The sequence below is a fragment of the Pocillopora verrucosa genome, chromosome 13 (genome assembly GCF_036669915.1).
Source record: "Pocillopora verrucosa isolate sample1 chromosome 13, ASM3666991v2, whole genome shotgun sequence".
NCBI classification, from domain to species: Eukaryota; Metazoa; Cnidaria; class Anthozoa; order Scleractinia; family Pocilloporidae; genus Pocillopora; species Pocillopora verrucosa.
In genome coordinates, this window is record NC_089324.1 from 14,491,423 (window position 1) to 14,509,758 (window position 18,336).

Sequence of the window (18,336 nt, forward strand, 5' to 3'; positions counted from 1 at the left end):
AAATTAAAAAGAAAAAACCGCATCAAAAGTTGAATTATTTTTTCAGTGCAGTGATATCAAAGCTCTAGATCACAGAGACTTGATAGGTATGCAAGTTCTTTATTCGGATGGAAAGTGCAACCGAGAACTAAGCAAGCAAGATACAGTAGGCTTTTCAACTCAGTCTACATCTAGCTCTTCTTGAGGTATTCTTTGGGGTGTCGACCCTTTTATTATGAAAGAAGACCCAACTGGGTGTCCTGCAACTCTTTCATAGTTTATTGATGTTGTGAGAACAGGTAGATGTGTAATACGTTTATTGATCTCATGGTGAAGCACCACAGTTTTTGCCAAAAAAAAATGCATCAGATTTACGAAAGTATCATCTGTCATGGTTGTCAGCAAATACGATGAATAATATCAGATGCAAGACTTATTTAAACGTTTTTTTAAAGGTTGATATGTGTTGATTGCTCAGTCTGTATGCAAAAAGAGGAGCTTTTGTGTTCAAATGATGAAAGTTCTGGAATTAATCCTTTCTTTATAATAAATTAGTGGTATGACGCTCGCTAAACTTTCATCATTAATTGAAACGCAGCTTATTCTCATAGATGTGACGCCAAACAAACGAAAAACGACAAGTTATAACGTTAATGACCTAACTTTTTCTTCTCGTTACACTTGGCTAATAAAGTGGTGAAGCAAGGATTTTGACCATAAAAGTTAAAATTTATTATGAATTCACTTACGAATAAGTTGGTGAATCAAAGAGGGAAACGTCTCAAATATTAGAGAGGTTTCATCGATGAAATCTGAGGCCAATATCTTTCTGATCATTAGGAAACATGAACCGAAAGGTTAACGAATACGACAGCTAACCGAATGGCATAATAACTTTGCACGTCCAATTCATTTAACTCGAAACCTTTAAGTGAAGGTGCTTACAAAATTGTTTATCATTTGCATACGACTTCATTTACCTTCTAGAATTTAATCGTCGCTATATTATTTCAAAAGGTCTTACCATGAAATAATCATAAAATAACACGCAGTAAGTATAAAGCTGATAAATTAACTGTCTTTTAATTCGTCAGATTTTATCATGTGACTGGCTCCATGAAATAATTTTGTGAGTTAACTTGTCAAATTTCCTCCCAATAAATATAATTCGAAATTAGATATCCTTTACATTGGGCAAAGCGTATAATTGCTATACTTAACTCAATGTGGCTTGTGTGAAAATTAACGCCTATTTTTCTTTACCTCCTCGACGCCATAAATTTAAGGAAATTAACATAACAAAAAGTTGATTTTCTCTTAAGAAGTAAGTGAACCCATATTCTAGATAAAACTAGATAAAACCTGAATAAGAAAAAAACTTGATTTCGTTTCGCTCATAGACTTTAAAAAACATCAACCATCAAAACGTTTTGAAAACGTACGAAAAATCGCTACATGGAAGAGGAGGACAAACTGATATTAATTTCGGCGGAAAAAAAAACGAAAGCATTAATATGATATAACCACCTGAGGCCACCTTTTGTTTTGAAAAAGCTTTTTACAAAAGAATCTCTTTTGATAACCATTCAACTGTAGAGTATTTTCCTTTTAATTAAAAACCCATATGCGACTGATTATGAAGCAAAAACTTCCTTGAATTACTGAATCAATTATTATTGTATAAAGCGTGCTTTGTTAAGTGTAAACTTCATTTGGTTACGGTAATCTCCAGCAAAGCGGGTGATAAAATCGGAAAGGTTGACTGATACGTCGATAACGTGAGTACATACACAATGTGCATGAGTAGGGAACATGTCCAAATTCAATTGGTCTTTAAGTCTGGCAGTTTTTTAGGTGAAAAAACATTTCCAAACACACAAAAAGAAATTATTTTTTTGCTTGTGTGTTCTCTCGTATGACTTTCAGTTTAAGTTCCGTGTTCGGGCGTGTTTACAGAATTTTCTTTTTTTCGCTCTTTGATAAGGATTATGACTTTCGCTTGAGTGAGCAACCTGAAAAACCATAGAAAGCGATTATCAGGTTTTTTAAATTTTTTGAAGGTGATATCATGTTTAATGAAACAGTTTGCATTTCAACAAGGGTAGAATTTGTAACTGTAAAGGCAATTGAAATATCGCGTAGGAGTGAAATTGAGGTCAATAGCTTAAGGCAATGTGGTACGGCGCATAATTCTGCCTGCCGCATATCTGATAATCTGAAATAATTTTAGAGTAACGCCCTCAAGTAACTAACTGAAGTTTCTTTTAGCCTGAAGAAAGGATGGTACGTCGTCGGCGCACCACAGAAGACAGTGATCTCATCACAAAGGTATGATGTTACCTTATTCGATAGCAATTCATTTTTGAGCGAGGTTAAGGCAAAAAAGGTGCAGTAAGAGACCAGTAGAATTTCTATCAGAATAAAAATATTCTGGAGATCACAGAAACGTTTAGCACTTGTTATGGATAACTGAAATACTGTAGTATTCATATGTGTGTTTTTGCCCAGTGTAAGCGGAGCTAAGATGTGTATTTCCTCTCAGTAGATCTTATTCAGATGGTGCCCCAGGTTTTACTCAAAGACTTGTAAATTTGAGTCACTTTGTACATCATAAAGAACATTTTACATAAAATACTTCTCAGATGCTGTCATTTGAATGGTCAAACATAAAGGTTTCATCCTCACACAAATTTGAAGTTAGAGGCATCTTTTTCACCAATGGGAACACTGCCTATTTAAATGGTCAGGTACAAAGATCATATTCATATTTAAATGTCGGAGCCCTCTAGAACTGCATCATAGACGTTGTAATGGGTGACAAGGATGACAGGTATTACGTCAGCCTTTAACAAATTATACAGCCATTTTCAGATTGAATATAACATGAGAATACCTAAGGTGCTTTAGAACTTTCAAAAGCTTTTTCGTAACTCAACCTTGCACCGAAGAGAGTACAATACTCCATATGAGAAGCATCTTAAAGCTGCTATTTATAAAGCTGCTCAGTAAGGTTTTTAAGTAAAAAAAAAAAAAACGTTAAGTACACATAACAGATGTACCATAAGTAATGCTAAACAACAGTGGCCTTTAATTTTGCATCAGAAAGCATTTCTTAAAATATAAGGATCATATATCCGAAGTGTTAAAACCGGGTTCTAAAGTCTCCGCCATCGGCAGATTACTATTTCTAACTAGGAGAAATTTTCTGGTTTAAGTAAACCGAACTTGTAACAAAACAAAGACAATGACTTAAATATAACAGTATGTGCCAATTACCACATCGATATGGTGTAAGGCGCGCCTGTGGAAAAACAGAAATACAAGATTTCGCAATAAAGTTAATTGAAAGTAGCACCAACGATCCTTCTGTCGGGAACTTGATCGGTGCTTAGAGCTAATCCAGCATTTGCGTCTAGTTCGGTTTTAATTCCTGTCGTGAGAAATGCATAATTGGGACTAGCCGTAAGAGGGGTTTCGATCGAAATTATAGAAATTTGAAGCCAAGAAACTAAATGCAAAGCTGTTAACCTATTTCAGAACTTTCACATCTTCTGGATTAATTAAAACGTGTCTTTAAAAGCCCGACCCAGCTACTCTTTTAATCTTCAAGATATTGAAACACACGCTCGAGAAACTTCAGATAGCACTTCCTCGAAAAACTGAAACCATGCTTGGCAGATAGAGCCAACATTTGTGGTACATGTCACTGCATTTTAAACATCGTCAGAAATTGCTACAAAATGTTATCTTCTGAAAATGATATTCTTTTCACGATTTGAACAATAAAGAAACTGATCACGTTTGACGTATAATTTGCAATCAAAGGGAGAAAACAGGGAAATTTTCAGTCATAATACGAGCAAGGGGAAGTTGTAATTTTCCTTTCCTGTTCAGTGATGTTATTAGCAAAAGTAGAACATCACGCAACTTCCTTACTTGACAAGTATCTACATTCCCATCACCTATCATCTTAGTAATTATCTGATATTTTACGGGAAAATTGGATTTTTTATACAAAAGTTACAATTCAGTTGTAAAGTTTACAATATACTATTGACACTACGTACTATCGTTCTCTATGGCAAATATTTTGTAAAGAGGAAAAGATAAAGGGAAAAAGTCTTCTCCTCTAAACTCTCAACTATAGGCTTCCAAAGATCGTGACGTTATTTTAGCAGACCAGCTTTAAAGACCAACAAACTGCGATATGAAACGCTGAAGCATGCGATGGTAAGATCCAGTCAAAGGCTATGGTGAGAGCCCAAATGGCGATGAAGTTTGTGACTTTTTACGTTTGGCGAAACTTTCGTATTAAAACCAAAAAATTTCAAGTTTGTTGCTTATCTATCCTCCTGCCCTATTTTGTTTATTCCTACCTCTTTAAAGGTCGTCTGACATAGCCAGCTTATACTCTCATTCAACTTAGTTTGCTTTGATCGGGTTACCATGTGAGAATTTACGAGAAAGAAGCGCAATTTTAAAGGAACCACCGCTAAGATATTTCGAGTAAGTTTGCGTCTTGAGCAGCTTCTTTCAAACTTAACGAGACCAATTTGGCAAAATATTAGTTTGGTGAAATGTAAAAATTCAATAGAAGGATTAATTAGTCAAAACGAAAGAAGGTTGGAGAAGAAACAAAATTGTTGCAATTGTACATTTGGAAAATTTTTCAAGATGAAACGAGTTTTTAACTTAAAGAAGACTACACTGACGAAAAATTGAAAAGACCAAAAAGAGAGAAATATGTTAAAAAAAGGGAAAAAATTATTTCGAGAGATAGAGATGATTAAAACGGATTTCAAATAAGAACGAATTACAGAGTAAAATTAATTTTCCAAGATGAACAACGACGTACATGCAGATTCATTAAAAAGCACAAAGTGTGTCTAGGTTACATGAAACTGAATAACTTAAAGTCCTTTTTTGACGGCAGGTTTGTTTTAAATTAACATTAAATTTTTTCATTGAAAAGTATTCCACGTATGTAGTAAATGCTACCTCTAATATTATTTTCTCTATAAATAGAGCTGTCGCACGAATGACTTTATCGCCACGTATTTCAATAGTCATTCTATCATTGACGTCTTTCGCCATTGTAATGCAAACCTTGAAACTATTCCAAAAATAGAGCTGACGTAAACCTGAATTCGTCAGCACATATGCCACAGGTGAAATGGTTCATCTTATTCCCTCTTTGCTCTTAAAATAGAACTTCGAAACAATGTTGATACACGAGCAAGTTTCGAGTAACATCTCGAACCACCTCACCACCATTTGTGCTGCGAGAACCTTCTGAAGTCAACATATGAAGAGTGTTGCGTTTACAAAACTTCACTTTTTTAAAACTGATGGCTCGATTCTTTAAATCGAAATTCAGTAGTTATGATTCAGTAATTAGTATTTCCTACGGATTCAGCGTGGGAAAACCGGGCAACAAGTGTTTGTCGATCGAGAACAAAAAATCGCCTCGCAAAGTATAACTCGCAAATGGTTTTAAATGAAAATGGTATAATCTCAATTTTATCAAAATTAAATTACTTTTTCGGTAAACCAACTTCATTTTTAAAAGTGACAGTACAAACATAATTCATAAAATGGGATTTCAAGGACATTCTTTTGATATATTGTACATGATCATTATTTCATTAAAACACACCCGCTCTTGTATCACTGACAAAAGCAAAGGAAATATAGTGCTCAGTATAGCACAACTGTAATATACCGGTGGGTGAGAGTAATTATCACAATTTAATAAGCAAACGTGTACCTTCTTATCAGAAAGTTATTGCATGACCGAAAGAACAGTTATTAGCTTATCGACCTAGGGCAGATACCAGTTTTTACCACTACAGCACTTGCACGGTCAGTAGATACGAAGAGAAAAAAAACACTGGTGGGAAATTGTCTTCGATGACCACGCAAATTTGCGGAACAAAGCTTGTAAGAAGGTGAGCCAGTATGATAAACCCAATATCCGAACACTTTTTCGAATAGTGTGTGATTAAAATTGTGAAATGAATGCCCAATATTCGTGTCTTGAGAGAGGTTTCCTCAATTTGAGGTGAAATCAATATATAACTGAGTCACGCTTTTGATAAAGAGTTTGGGAGTCATTCTAACAACACATTTCAGGCCACCCAACGAAATTTTACGAGAGCGCCTTGAATAATGATTTGAAGCATTAAGAAATGAACAGTCAAGTACTGTAAACCATTAGCCTTGCTTGAAACTGTACAGGTGTCTGAGTATATTCTTAAAGAGAGCGTCAGTTCATTGCCTCGGGCTGTAATAACTTCTAGGGAAAAAATTGGTTGTTTTATTAAGTATTCTATTCCTAGCAGCTATTAGCGGCATTATATCGCTCTCTGAAGGCGACTGTTAATCTTTTAGAGTTGGTGACGGCGTAAAGGCGGGCATGAAAGCTGCGACAACCGGTCTAAAAAATCGAAATTAGAGGCTTTCTCGAGATTCGTAAATTGGAAATCGCTGATATTTTGGTGTTGTACATTTTTAGCATAGATTACGACTGCCCTTTAACAGGAAGAACAATTCCGAGATAAATATTTAAACGAATGTCGAGAAAACCATTCTATTGTCTTGTTCTTGTCAACGAGACATAAAAATAAGAAATTAGAAAAAGGTCAATCTTTGTTTTCCATGTTAGATTTTTTTGAAAGGAACAATCATGCGGTTTAAATTTCAGGGAAGTTCTTTCAAGTCATGACAGAAACTTTGCTCCCTCTGGACGTGCTTAGATTGTTGGAAATCCTGAAGACTCTGGAATTCTCGATGCCGAGAGCTTCATATCTCCACTATGATTATGTTTCCAAATCAGTTGGACCAAGCTTTACAAATTGTAAACTGTAGTGTCTTACCAATACATTTCCATCTGCCTGTACGGGAAACGGCATTTTCGGCAAGATGTCGTATTTTTTATCATTATTATTTTTTTTTTTCAGTGAACAACGCTCCTGAATTTTGATAGGACATTAAAAGACAAAACATTATTTTAATCGCTATGTTGTAAGTTCCGCACTTGCCAATGCGATGATTTCATTAAAACTCTGTACGAGAACAAGCTATCTCATATGTAGACAGAAAGTTCTAGATTGTTCTTAATGATATCGTTTAATTTTCCTTCATCGCCATATGCAAGCAAGGTTTAACTGCAGATCTGTATTTCGATTGGGGACATTTAAGACCTTCCTCTGAAAATCCTAAAATCGTGCTTCATAAAAATGCCTACTGACAAACTCTCAAGAATCAGGAACTTCAATATTGTACTAATACGTCTCCAACAACTATTAACCTGAATCTATTTTTGCTCCAGAAAAGTTGATATCAAATTTTATGGCTTTGTATTTCAACCCACTCTTTTCTAAGACAAAAGGGTATAACAATGAAACAAGCAAAGAAATCCTGTAATAAAGCGTCGGAGAAATTAGACAGAGACAAAAGTGTGTCTGAATTCCAGACAAATTCAAGCAAAAACTGGAGCGTGAGAACTGTGGAAGTTTGCTAAAGAGCTGTCGTGAGGGAATAAAAAGGAAAAAGGAAGTTAAAAGGCCTAATCTCAGAGTTGATCGCAGAGACTTCTAACACTGCCATAGTGAGGTAATCGGATATGCAAACGTAGGAAGTGCGAGCAAATAGGTCTCATATGATAAGTGATTTCAAGCTTCAAGCCTCTTAATATCATTTTAAGGCCGGAATAACACTTTCCCCACCTGCCTGTTACTCTATGAATATATATAAAGGCAAGTGGTCGGAGGTATCGCCGGCTTTAAAGCATTGTAGCGGAGAATACTGTAAACTAGGATTAGAGTGTCAAACTAAAGCACACCTTTGCACACTGAGCTCAAAATGAACAAGAGTTTACTTTATTCAAAATGGGTAGGATTTTTATTACTATTGTTATTTTCTCGTGATTTAGTGTTTTGTTCATGGTTAGATTTTAATAGATAGTTACTTTAGTTGTTAAAAACTTGTCATGATATTCTAGCACTAAAGACACACTCCGATGCCGTTAGTAACTGTCTGATCTCAAATAGATATAAAAGCAGGAGCACCAAGACAATTAAAAGTTAGTAATAATTCTTAATCCTCCAATTGAACCTCAGGAGTTCACGTTTTGCTAAATTATTTGACGGTACTTCTTGTCTTTAACACCAAAAGTGCATCTTGGAACAAACTATCCTTGTCGAAGAAAATTTATGAGCGATTTTTGTTGACACGGAAGATACCCAACCTTTTGGGTTTAATTTTAGTCAATTTTTTTTTTAGTCCGTTTTCAAAAACCAAGTTTGCTGGTCGAAAAAAAAACAAGATTGACTATTTAAATTATTAAAGACGTTAACTATTGCGCTATCTTAGCAAAAATTCGTCAATTTTTAACTTTTAAGTCACAACGAAGCTAGAAAACACAAAGCACAGATAACAAAAGTCATAAACAGTTCCTGTCATCTTTTTCTTCCAACAGATTCTCTTTGTCCTAAGCTTCCTCGTCTGCACGATCACCTTCATAAACGGACATCCAAACGCGTTTTCCTATTCGGAATCGAGCTGGACGCCGGAGAGTTCCGAAGATGACGTCAGTTCCCGATCCTTTCCGTACGAAGATATAACACCGTCCGAAGATATGGAGGATTTAGATCCAGAATATAGTTTAGACGACGTGGAGGACGATCTAGAAGATGATCTTTATGAATACGCCTTTTTGACCAACAACAAACGAAATCCAAATTCTGTAAGTATGAGCGGATGTTAGGATTTTGGGCGAAAAAAATATGTTAAATTTCACTCGGATACAATCGGAAAGGGTTCACTTTATCCTGTCTTGTTGTTTTACTGATTTCTCAGGAACACAATACAGGGATGTAATAAAACATCAGGTCACTGGCTATCTTCCATTCGCTAATTTTGATGCAGTTTCAAATGTCTACAATTTCAAATTAAATTACCGCTTGATTTCGCTAACAATGGCGAATTGTGAAGTACAAAAAATCTCAGAATGAAATATATAAAGGCAAAACATTAAGGAATTGCCCCATGAAATGCTATTTCCTGGACTGGGAGATGTAAAATTTAACCACAAATATAAACAAATTCTTTTCACTCGATACAGATCGTCCTCAATGGCCGGACACTTTAAACGTAATGAGCCTGTAGTTAGGTTATAGTATACAACGGCATTGGGCTGTCCTCCCAGGGTGAGAATGGCATAGTTCCGCAATAGATGTAAAAAAAAAGGGGTAATATAGCAATCTTACGCCATGTAGTGAATTCTTGTTATTGATTACTTGCATTCAATTTCGATGAGAGAGTCTTTCGCAATAACGATAATCAACAGAAGGATGATTTCATCCATGCATCTTTTTGAAATAGATTTTATTTAACCAATTTATGAAGGGCCTTTCAACTAAACTTTAAACTTAATTCAAATCCTTAACCTTCGAACTAACAGAATACAGAATGTGCCATTTATAAACTCCAAGGCGTCCATTAAAATCCACAGTAACGTTTATAATGAAGAAAGATTTTTTTCAAATTGTTTAGTTTACTTCCTTTCCTTAAATAGCAGCGGGGTATTCGCAAACGAAGTGTTTATGGAAGAAGTTAGGTTTCTGATGCCGTCTAGAGAAATAATCCAAGATTATACTGATATCACGTTATTATGCACTGCCATGCGGTAGTCTAATAGACCAAAAAGGTGCAAAACTGGATACAGATACAGGTACAGGCTGTGTACATGTGCACACCTGCAAATTCTAAGTTTTTTTTCACTTCTTGTACTTCTTTGATAGCTTTGCTCAGATCTAGCTTATTCATGAAACTCCTGCTACCCAGGTACAACAAACGAATATGATACGATAGCCAGATATAGGTTGGTTTTAAATATTCTCTTTTCTTTACTGACAGAATCCAGGAGCTCATTACCCGGAGCCTCCATACCATTTGTACTCTTGAGTCAACCCTGTTCCGTATCTTTTTATCATTAAAACTGAGATATGTGAAGGGGGGGGGATTTTCTTTAATTTCCTGCGAAAACACGCCGACGTTCGCATAATAGCCCAAAAAAATGGTAAACTTTCCGCACTTTTCACCGTTATATTTTCACCGCTCCGAACAATTTTTTTTTCTCGAAGATATTAGCTCTACAGCTACACTGAATTTCTAGCTTAAATAAAGTATATGTATGTATGTATGTATTGAAATACTTTCGTGCGGCCTGCATGTGACGTAAACAATAGAGGACAATAGCTATCTTATGATTGACTATTATGTAAAGATCCGCAAAGAATCCTGTGGGAGGTGTCTCTAAAGTTAAAAAGATACGGTACAGGGTTGACCCAGAGGGTAAGTATGGAAGATGGAAGCTCCGGACAATAGGCTCCAGCTGAATCCCATGTTTGCTGTTTTGTTTGTTGTTTTATTTTTTTATTTTTTCTCTTAGAGAGCCGATAAAAGTTTCAAGAATGCTGCTGGATATTATCTGATTGAAAACTCGAACGGAAATGTAATAGGAACAAAGGACTTGTCCAAGTGTATGACGAGGGGTGAGTGATTTTAACTGCTCGCGCTTATATCAGTAAGACATACAGAAACACGCGGAGATAGTTGTGGCACTGAGTTAGTTAAGAAATGTTTTATTTCTGTCATCATACCAGAAAATGGTAGGAAATTAAGCTGTTGACGCGCAATTTTGTCTCTACGGCCGCTCGTAGGTGAATAGTACTTGATAATTACTTCCATACCAGCCAATCAGCGTGCGCGAAAAGTGCTATTCACCTGTGTTATTTATGCTTGTCACAATAAGTATATACCGCACAGCTGTCAAACAGGTGAACAGCGCTTTTTTGCGTGCGTTTATTGGCTAGCTCGGAAGTGATTATCTCCAAGCAACCGGTAGACTAAAATCACCTGTCGAGAGTTTAACTTCCAAACATTTGTTTCAGTTTGCTTGTTTTTTTAATTGTTATTTCTCGGTTTAAACTAAAACAATCTTTTACCTCAGTTACCTTGCCCTCGATAAATTTCCACCACTAGCCACCGCTACTTCGGTGAATAGTCGTAAACCATTGATAATTTTTATTCGTGCCAATTTGTTTTTGTAAATTGTAATTCAGTGGTTGTCCTACGATAGGGATTGTTAATTTTCATTTATCGATGAGGCTATAACTTATTCATCAAAAGTAACTGTTTCTGTCGGTTAAGTTTGTTTACATTAACCCTTTACACCATAACATCAGAATCCATATTCTGCGTACACCTCTATACATTTTCTTTGCGTATTGCAAGGAGAAGTCGTTGAAAAATCAAAAGCTCCCTAGGTCGGCGATCATTCAGAGTTATTCAGCCGTATAACTGTAAGGAGAAATTAGATACTGGTAATTTTTAGGGTTTAAAGTGACAGAAGATGTAAAAGGAATAGTCTTACCAAGCGATTTCTCATATTGAGTTTCACATTATTAATATGCTGTTTTCACTATTGGTTTTTCAATGCAGGCATATTTGAAGTAGGAAGGACTCCAGGTGGCCTACCATTTTACAGGAATAAGGCAACTCAAAAGTACTTAGCCATCGACCCAAACGGAACCGTTTATATGTCGGTAAGAAGGCAATTATTGGGTGGTAATATTCTGCGGGGCCAGGTAGTTCGAGAGGGTGTTAACGTTAGTCTAGGATTAAACGTAACCTTGGCTTTAATTTCTCACTCAGAAGAGTACGTATAATGTTAAGGTTTTGACTCGAAACTAATGGAAGAAAAAAAACGAAAGAAAAGTCCCTTTGCAGAGCTATAAAACTAAACGAAATATTTACACTAACCCCACATTAGGTAAACCGTGGTTTGGAACAATCTGGCCCCGAGCAATAACGAGTTTGATGAAAATACGAGCTACCAAGAGCTGGCCAAGCCCCTCTCTTAGACCTTACGATGAAACACTTTATCACTTTCATGAAAAGACTGTATCCATAACTGACAAAAAATTCCCACACTTTCAAACACTGCTACTTGTAAACTTTGAACCGTGAGATATCACTAAAGTTGGAAAAAAAAACCCTCTCGAGAGCCATACACTTCATAGACCTTATCGAGGAATACCCAACTCAACTCAACCCCCCCTCCCCCTTACTGCCTTCGTGCTATCTTTTAGATATAAAATGAATCTGCTTTTATTTTGCAGCCAACTCAAAACAGTGATACTGTCATCTACACTATCAACGATACCCGTGACTTGAGCATAATATACTTATACCGCCTTGTTGGTCAAAACAAGCGATTATATCTGGACCTCTCGCCTCAGAGTAACACGGTCGGACCAGCGAACACCAGTAATACAACTAAATTTCGCTCTAGAAATGGCGTAAAAACCTGTTAACAAGTAGTGGACCTAGACAATTTTAAGAACTTTTAGATTTTAGGATGAATATTAAAGACCACGCGTATTGGATATCACAGTAAGTTATTTTGCAAAATTAAAGGAACTTTTAAAGTCTTATTAAGCTTCATCAGCTTTATTCCTTTGGCGCATAACAGTGAATATTGATGTATCATGCTTTGAGTTACACATTTGATCAAGAAAAGTCATAGATTTCTGTTTTTTTTCTGACCTTTCCCACTTCTTAATTCTTAAATTCGCTGGAGTGAACATCTAACCTTATCCTTATAACAGACGTAAGAGTATCGGTTAGGATGTTACATCTTAACAAACAGCCAGATTCTCTTCGTTTTTTTTTTAACGAAGGGAATGTAAACCAGCGAGAAGGGAAAATTTAAAATGATCGTAAGACTCACTTGTTCCTTTGCAACAATCTATCGAACGCTAGCTCACGATTCCCATTAAAAATGAAATCTTAAGCGAAAGCCATTTTCTCTACCAAATTGCAACCCTAAAAATAGGAGATTACTTATAACTTTTATGTTAATGTAAGAGCTAACCCCCTTATCTCTAATCGCAAAGTGTAAAAACTATTTAGGATCGTTTAGCCAAATTGTTTTCGTCTCTTTACAAATCTTGAATAAACAGTGGAGACAGTTGAAGTGGGACTCCCGTTTTAGGACGCTGGCTCGCGTCCCGCGCATTGTTTCAGCACTCGAGAATCTCATATGCGTACCCATAACCCATCTGAGATCCTTACGTCTCTATCAACTGAGTTGATCTAGTCTATTCCCCATTAAAATTGAACCTTTTTAGCCACAGATTTAAGATAAGATTTCACACAGAGTAAGTGGAAGAGGCGAGAGTCTAACTGCACCATTCAATTCTAATGACCTTAAGCAAACTACAAAAGATCTCATAAGTAGAACAGTAGTTCAGCACGTGCGTCTTTAAAAAACTTACATCACTTTCTTTCTTGTACATTTCTTCGCCGTCTTCTGCAAATCAACAACATGAAATCACCGAAATTTTTGTCGTCTGCGAACCGACGGAAATTGCGACGACAAATTATTTCAATTTCCAATTGGGTCTCAAGGCTGGTTATAATTATATTTATGTTATGCTAAAGTCGAGGTTTTGCGCCGTAAGAAAAGGTAAATACATGCAGCGATTTTCGAGGTTTTATAACTAAAAATAGAAATTAATTTTTTAATCGACATCTTCCTTAAGACTGCCGTCCTGATTGCTTAATTAAGGTCCTTAAATGTGAAGGAACCGTTTTCAATTGAATGTTTAGAGTTATCCGGTCGGAATGACAATGGTTTTAATTTACTTCAGCAGTCTGTTTGATTAGTCAAGAAAAATTGCATCACGTAAGGAACCAATTCGATGTCAGACGATAACCAAAACACTAAAGTAAAGTAAAGTAAAACTTTATTTACACAGGGTAGCTCACTCAGCTTCAAGGCTGGTCCCCATAGGCTTCCTGTACTCACTTAACGTTCTCATCAGCAAGTTGAGCAATTTTCAGTTGTTCTGGTAAACTTTTTTGATTCCTTTAGTTTTGCATCCCTGATACTCAATTAGAAAGGGTCTAATTTTCTGTACGTGAATAGATTGAGTTTCAGCAAGATAAAATTTCTTTTTTATTTATCAGCAAGCTTATTTTAAAATGTTTTCCTTTGTGCTGAAGCATCTAATCATTGTGTAAGCCTTTGCAAAGGTATGAGTTGGCACTGACGAGGTTAGAAAAAAAACAAATATTAGTGACTAAGTATGGAAAATAATGGCTCGATTTATGAATTATATTGCTTCACCATGCTCCTTAGATCTCCACACCTTTTAAAATTAACAATCGAAGACATAAAAATAAGCCAACAAATCTCTGTCTTTTGTCAGTTTTATTAAACGTAGTAAAAACTATTTTCTTTCCTGTTTTGATTTTGTGTTGGTAATATTTCAGTTACTTGTTGTCAACAAACAGTAACAAACGATATTTTATCGGTCAAAGTCAAGAAGCCCACTTTCAAAAAGAAACATGCGATATTTTAGATACGAATTAAAGTTCTGACCTATAATACGTTCCAACAAAAATGGTAGTTACTAACGTAATTTGAGAGAGAAACAGCAATCTATATCAACTTCAGTTTAACTAAGGCAGTATTCAACTTTTCTGTCTCATGGACTACTTGTCTATAAATTCTTCAAGATTGCTTAGTATAGTTCTGGGAATTTAAGATTATACGACTGAGGTTGGTCATTCTTTAGTAGCAAAAACATGCAAAGGCTTCCAACGTCATGAGGAAGTTACCGAAAATGATGTACGGTTTCACTCTCTGAATTACGGCTGCCGTCATTAACTTATGAACAGTCGAGTTGGAGTGCGTACGAACATTATCGGACGTTAATGGCAAATCCAGCAAGGACGAACTGGGGAGATGCGTGAGGAATGGTCTGAAGTGAGCTCACTTCGTTGTATTACGAACATGTTAAAAGTACGAATATTTGTATTGGCTAAATCAGCTCTGAGAATTCTGCGTAAAATTGTAACATATATTTAAGCACAAAGCATTTAATTTAATTACAGGAACGTGGTGCAGATCTACACAATCTGCATCACGTGAGAACCATGTGATATTCAGGCGTATGTTCTGGTACGGAGTGCTTATCAAAGAGATCCTACCGTCAATAAACAAAAAAAAGTGCAACAATCAAGAGACGCGTTGCTTAAGTTTTGAAGCTCTCTTTACATTAGGAGCTGTTTGATAGATCAATGCGTCCAGCACTATGGAATTTGGCCCCAAAAATCACAATTGTTACAAGTTTGATTGAACTAACTTCCATCATATCGAAAATTATCATTGTTAGTAGACTTTGAAATGAATACATTTTACTTACCAGCCAAAAGTAGGTTTTGTCACATATACACATGAAAAACTTTCTCCATTTCAATACACGGATTCCGCTGACATATTACTGTCTTATTTGCCACCATGACGATGTCATGACTCATTCGTGGGGGGGAAGGGGAAGAGGGCTATAATTGTTCTCTTCATGCGTAATCCCATGCATTCAGCCGCACGTGACAAACTGCAAATTTTGAAATTTCCGAAAGAGATCGTCAGGTTGAATCGGGAGGTAGCAAGGATGCAAAAACTATAGCAGGCTCCTTCTATCCAGCCCTTCTCCATCAGAATACACAACTAAACACTCCGTTTTCGCAAAAGATTAATTGTATGAACAAGCTGTATGCCGTAAAAGCAGACGGAATTGAAAAATATCTACTTCAAAATAAATACTTTATTATCCTGCCCACTTGTCACAAGAATACGTCCATCTGGTGCTGCTAAAATTCCAAAGGTTTTGGCAAACGAGTGATACTTTCCCCTGTGAAGCGACCGTCTAGAGAAAACTGCTGTACCCGGTCATTGTCAGTGTCACGAAGATTATCGGAGCTGTCTACCAGCAGATAATATGGCCAATTCAATTCTCCATCTCGATTCCCTTCCTTGCCAAACTTGTATAAAAATGTTCCTGGCTAATGAAAAACTTTTATGCACTGATTGCCTCCATCACATACAAGAAACATGTTTTTGTAAGCAGCAGGTTGAATCACTGAGTTTCTCTGGGCCTCTGTCTCCGAATGCAAAAACAGATTCTCTCTCTTTTGACATCACTTGTATCCTATTACTGCCATATTCAGTTACAACAATGCGCTCTTCATGATCCAAACAAACATCGAGTGGACCATCAAACTCTCCCTTTCCTGAACCTTTTTGTCCTCAAGCTTTTCACGACAGCCCCTGTCTTGTTATCGATGTGTTGTATTCTACTATTTTCACTAACGGCCACAAGAATCTCTTTATCATTTAAATACCACACGCCTGTTGGGACCTCAAATTGTCCTAGTTCTTTTCCTTAGCTTCCAATTCTTCTCACACGGTTTCCATCTCTATCAAATACATAAACACAGTGGTCATTGCTATCTATCACAACTATCTCGCCTTTCTCATTAACAGCAATTCTAGTCAAATATTGAGGCGTGTCTCCTGGAAAGAGCTTCAAGTTCAACTCGTCTATAGTAATAAGTTCACTTTCTTTCACATTTAACGTAGAAGGGCAGATAACTAATATGTAACTAATATGGAAAAAATATATATCTCGATCATGCTATAATTTTTTCATTTTACGTTTATTTCCTAAAGGCTCTTTTCAGTTGCAAACGAATCTGTATTCATCTAAGAACAAAAGACCAAACGTACAATTCTGCTTTGCGGCAACGAACCCTCTGTAGCATCGCAAGCACAGACAGGCTCAACTTTTTATTTGCTCCATTTATTAGAAGACTTTTCTTCCCTAAAAAAAAAACTAGATGCTGGTCACTCTCAGGGTTTAAATGGTTAAAGTTACCTTAATCAGACGAGAGAACAACAACCCTCCAGCATCATCGGTGAGTGTACAGCTCGTCCGATTTGTCTCGGACAAATTGCCAGGCAAGTTTACGCTCTGTTAATCTGAAAACTAAATCTTGAAACTGAAATCGATTTATTAACCATTTTGCTAAAGTATCAAGCTAATAAACAGATCCCTTTACTAAATACCTAAAGCTTACCTGCCCGTTACACCAGCGATAACGAAAACCGTATCCTGTGACCAGACATCAGTCTGAAAAACGTAAAAAAAAAACTAAAAAATAAAATTCATGTAGTCAGGCACAAAAAGTAGCAAGTACACAGAGTTATCATTCATTCAAGCATTATTTCTCCCTTCTCTCCTACCTGGAGTGAATGCTGGAAAACACAGGTCACCCACTAACAGGTAGAAACTTTTGCCGAGCTCTTATTTCCCACGCTCTTGACCCTTGATTACCGATCATTAGTATTCATATCCTCCACACTGCTTGCTAAACATTTACTAGGATACTGACAGGGAGAATTTGTGTCACAATCAAGAACCGCACTAATTGCTGATCATGTAAGTTATTCTCATCACCTTTACATTTGTTACAAGAGTAACACCGTAAGGAGACATTAGAAGCTAGTCCCTCTTATTTTCACATAGTTTTGTTGGCCTTTTTATAACATTCTATTCCCGTGATTTGCTTGTTTGTTTTTTATTTTCATGTCTGTTTGTTTGCTTTTTGTAAAGAATAGTGGATATCTTTGTAACTGAGAGCTTCTGGCAACGTTAGCCGAGATGAACTGTTTTGTATCAGGAAAACTATTGACATGAGAAGGTAAAATGCATCGTGGAATGATTTGTACGTTTCAGATAAGAAACCTTTAAAATTTTTTTGAAGGCGTCAAGATTTTGAACCCAAATGAATGTGAATTAAAAGCAGACGCTACAAGACTCACCGACATTGTGAACTCCAAGACTTTCTTGATCAGATCAGGTTGTGATACAGTTCCTATACATTTCATCAATCGGACTTTCTCTTTATGCAGATCAGCTTCTTCAAACAGTTTCATCATAGACTCTAAGGTGTTACCATAACCATGCTTAAGAACTACAGTGCTATAGACCGCTGACCTTAAGTCTGCCGAGATGGCGGATTCACCTATGCAGTGCGCTTCAAATCTCTTGAGCGCCTCGGCGAGGGTTGCTTGATCACCACTGCGTCCCATACAACCCAGCACCAGGCCCCTCAACAGCGCATCCAAATGACCTGGGACAACAGTTGACAGCTAAACCCATTATTCTAGCCCAGGTTAAAGGTCGGCACCAGGGGCAATGCACTCTTAGAGAATGTTGGAATGTTGCCGCGTTCTCTTTCATGAAGGAATTAAGACTACTGCTGCTTTCTCTTTCTTTTTCTTAAGAACAAAATTATGTATCAAAAGTTCTAACCTCTTTAATACTGTCTCAAGGACTACATTATCTATTAGGACTTTTCAATTACTTAGCCTAATTCTGGGAATTTAAGATTCTACTACCAAGGTAGGTCATCACTTAGTTGCAAAAACATGCAAAGGCT

General features: G+C 36.5%; 1 protein-coding gene across 2 annotated transcripts; it reads left to right on the top strand.

Annotated features, from left to right (window-relative positions):
- The first annotated feature begins 1,693 nt into the window (after window positions 1-1,693).
- LOC131770803 (uncharacterized) lies at window positions 1,694-12,479 on the top strand. Of its 2 annotated transcripts, XM_059086529.2 has the most exons (6): window positions 1,694-1,757; window positions 2,248-2,307; window positions 8,459-8,725; window positions 10,433-10,535; window positions 11,485-11,588; window positions 12,165-12,479. In XM_059086529.2, the coding sequence occupies exons 2-6, from the start codon at window positions 2,260-2,262 to the stop codon at window positions 12,357-12,359; spliced, it is 717 nt and encodes a 238-aa protein (XP_058942512.2). In that variant the 5' UTR covers window positions 1,694-1,757; window positions 2,248-2,259; the 3' UTR covers window positions 12,360-12,479. The 2 variants fall into 2 exon arrangements, with proteins under 2 accessions (XP_058942512.2, XP_058942513.2); XM_059086530.2 differs by lacking the exons at window positions 1,694-1,757; window positions 2,248-2,307 and adding an exon at window positions 7,746-7,872.
- Window positions 12,480-18,336: the final 5,857 nt, after the last annotated feature.

Bases quoted from the DNA above. Each gene is read 5' to 3' on its own strand.
- LOC131770803 (XM_059086529.2), top strand. From the start codon at position 2,260: ATGGTACGTCGTCGGCGCACCACAGAAGACAGTGATCTCATCACAAAG. The intron at 2,308-8,458 runs GTATGATGTTAC...TTCTTCCAACAG, and splicing joins ACAGTGATCTCATCACAAAG to ATTCTCTTTGTCCTAAGCTT. The intron at 10,536-11,484 runs GTGAGTGATTTT...TTTTCAATGCAG, and splicing joins GTCCAAGTGTATGACGAGGG to GCATATTTGAAGTAGGAAGG.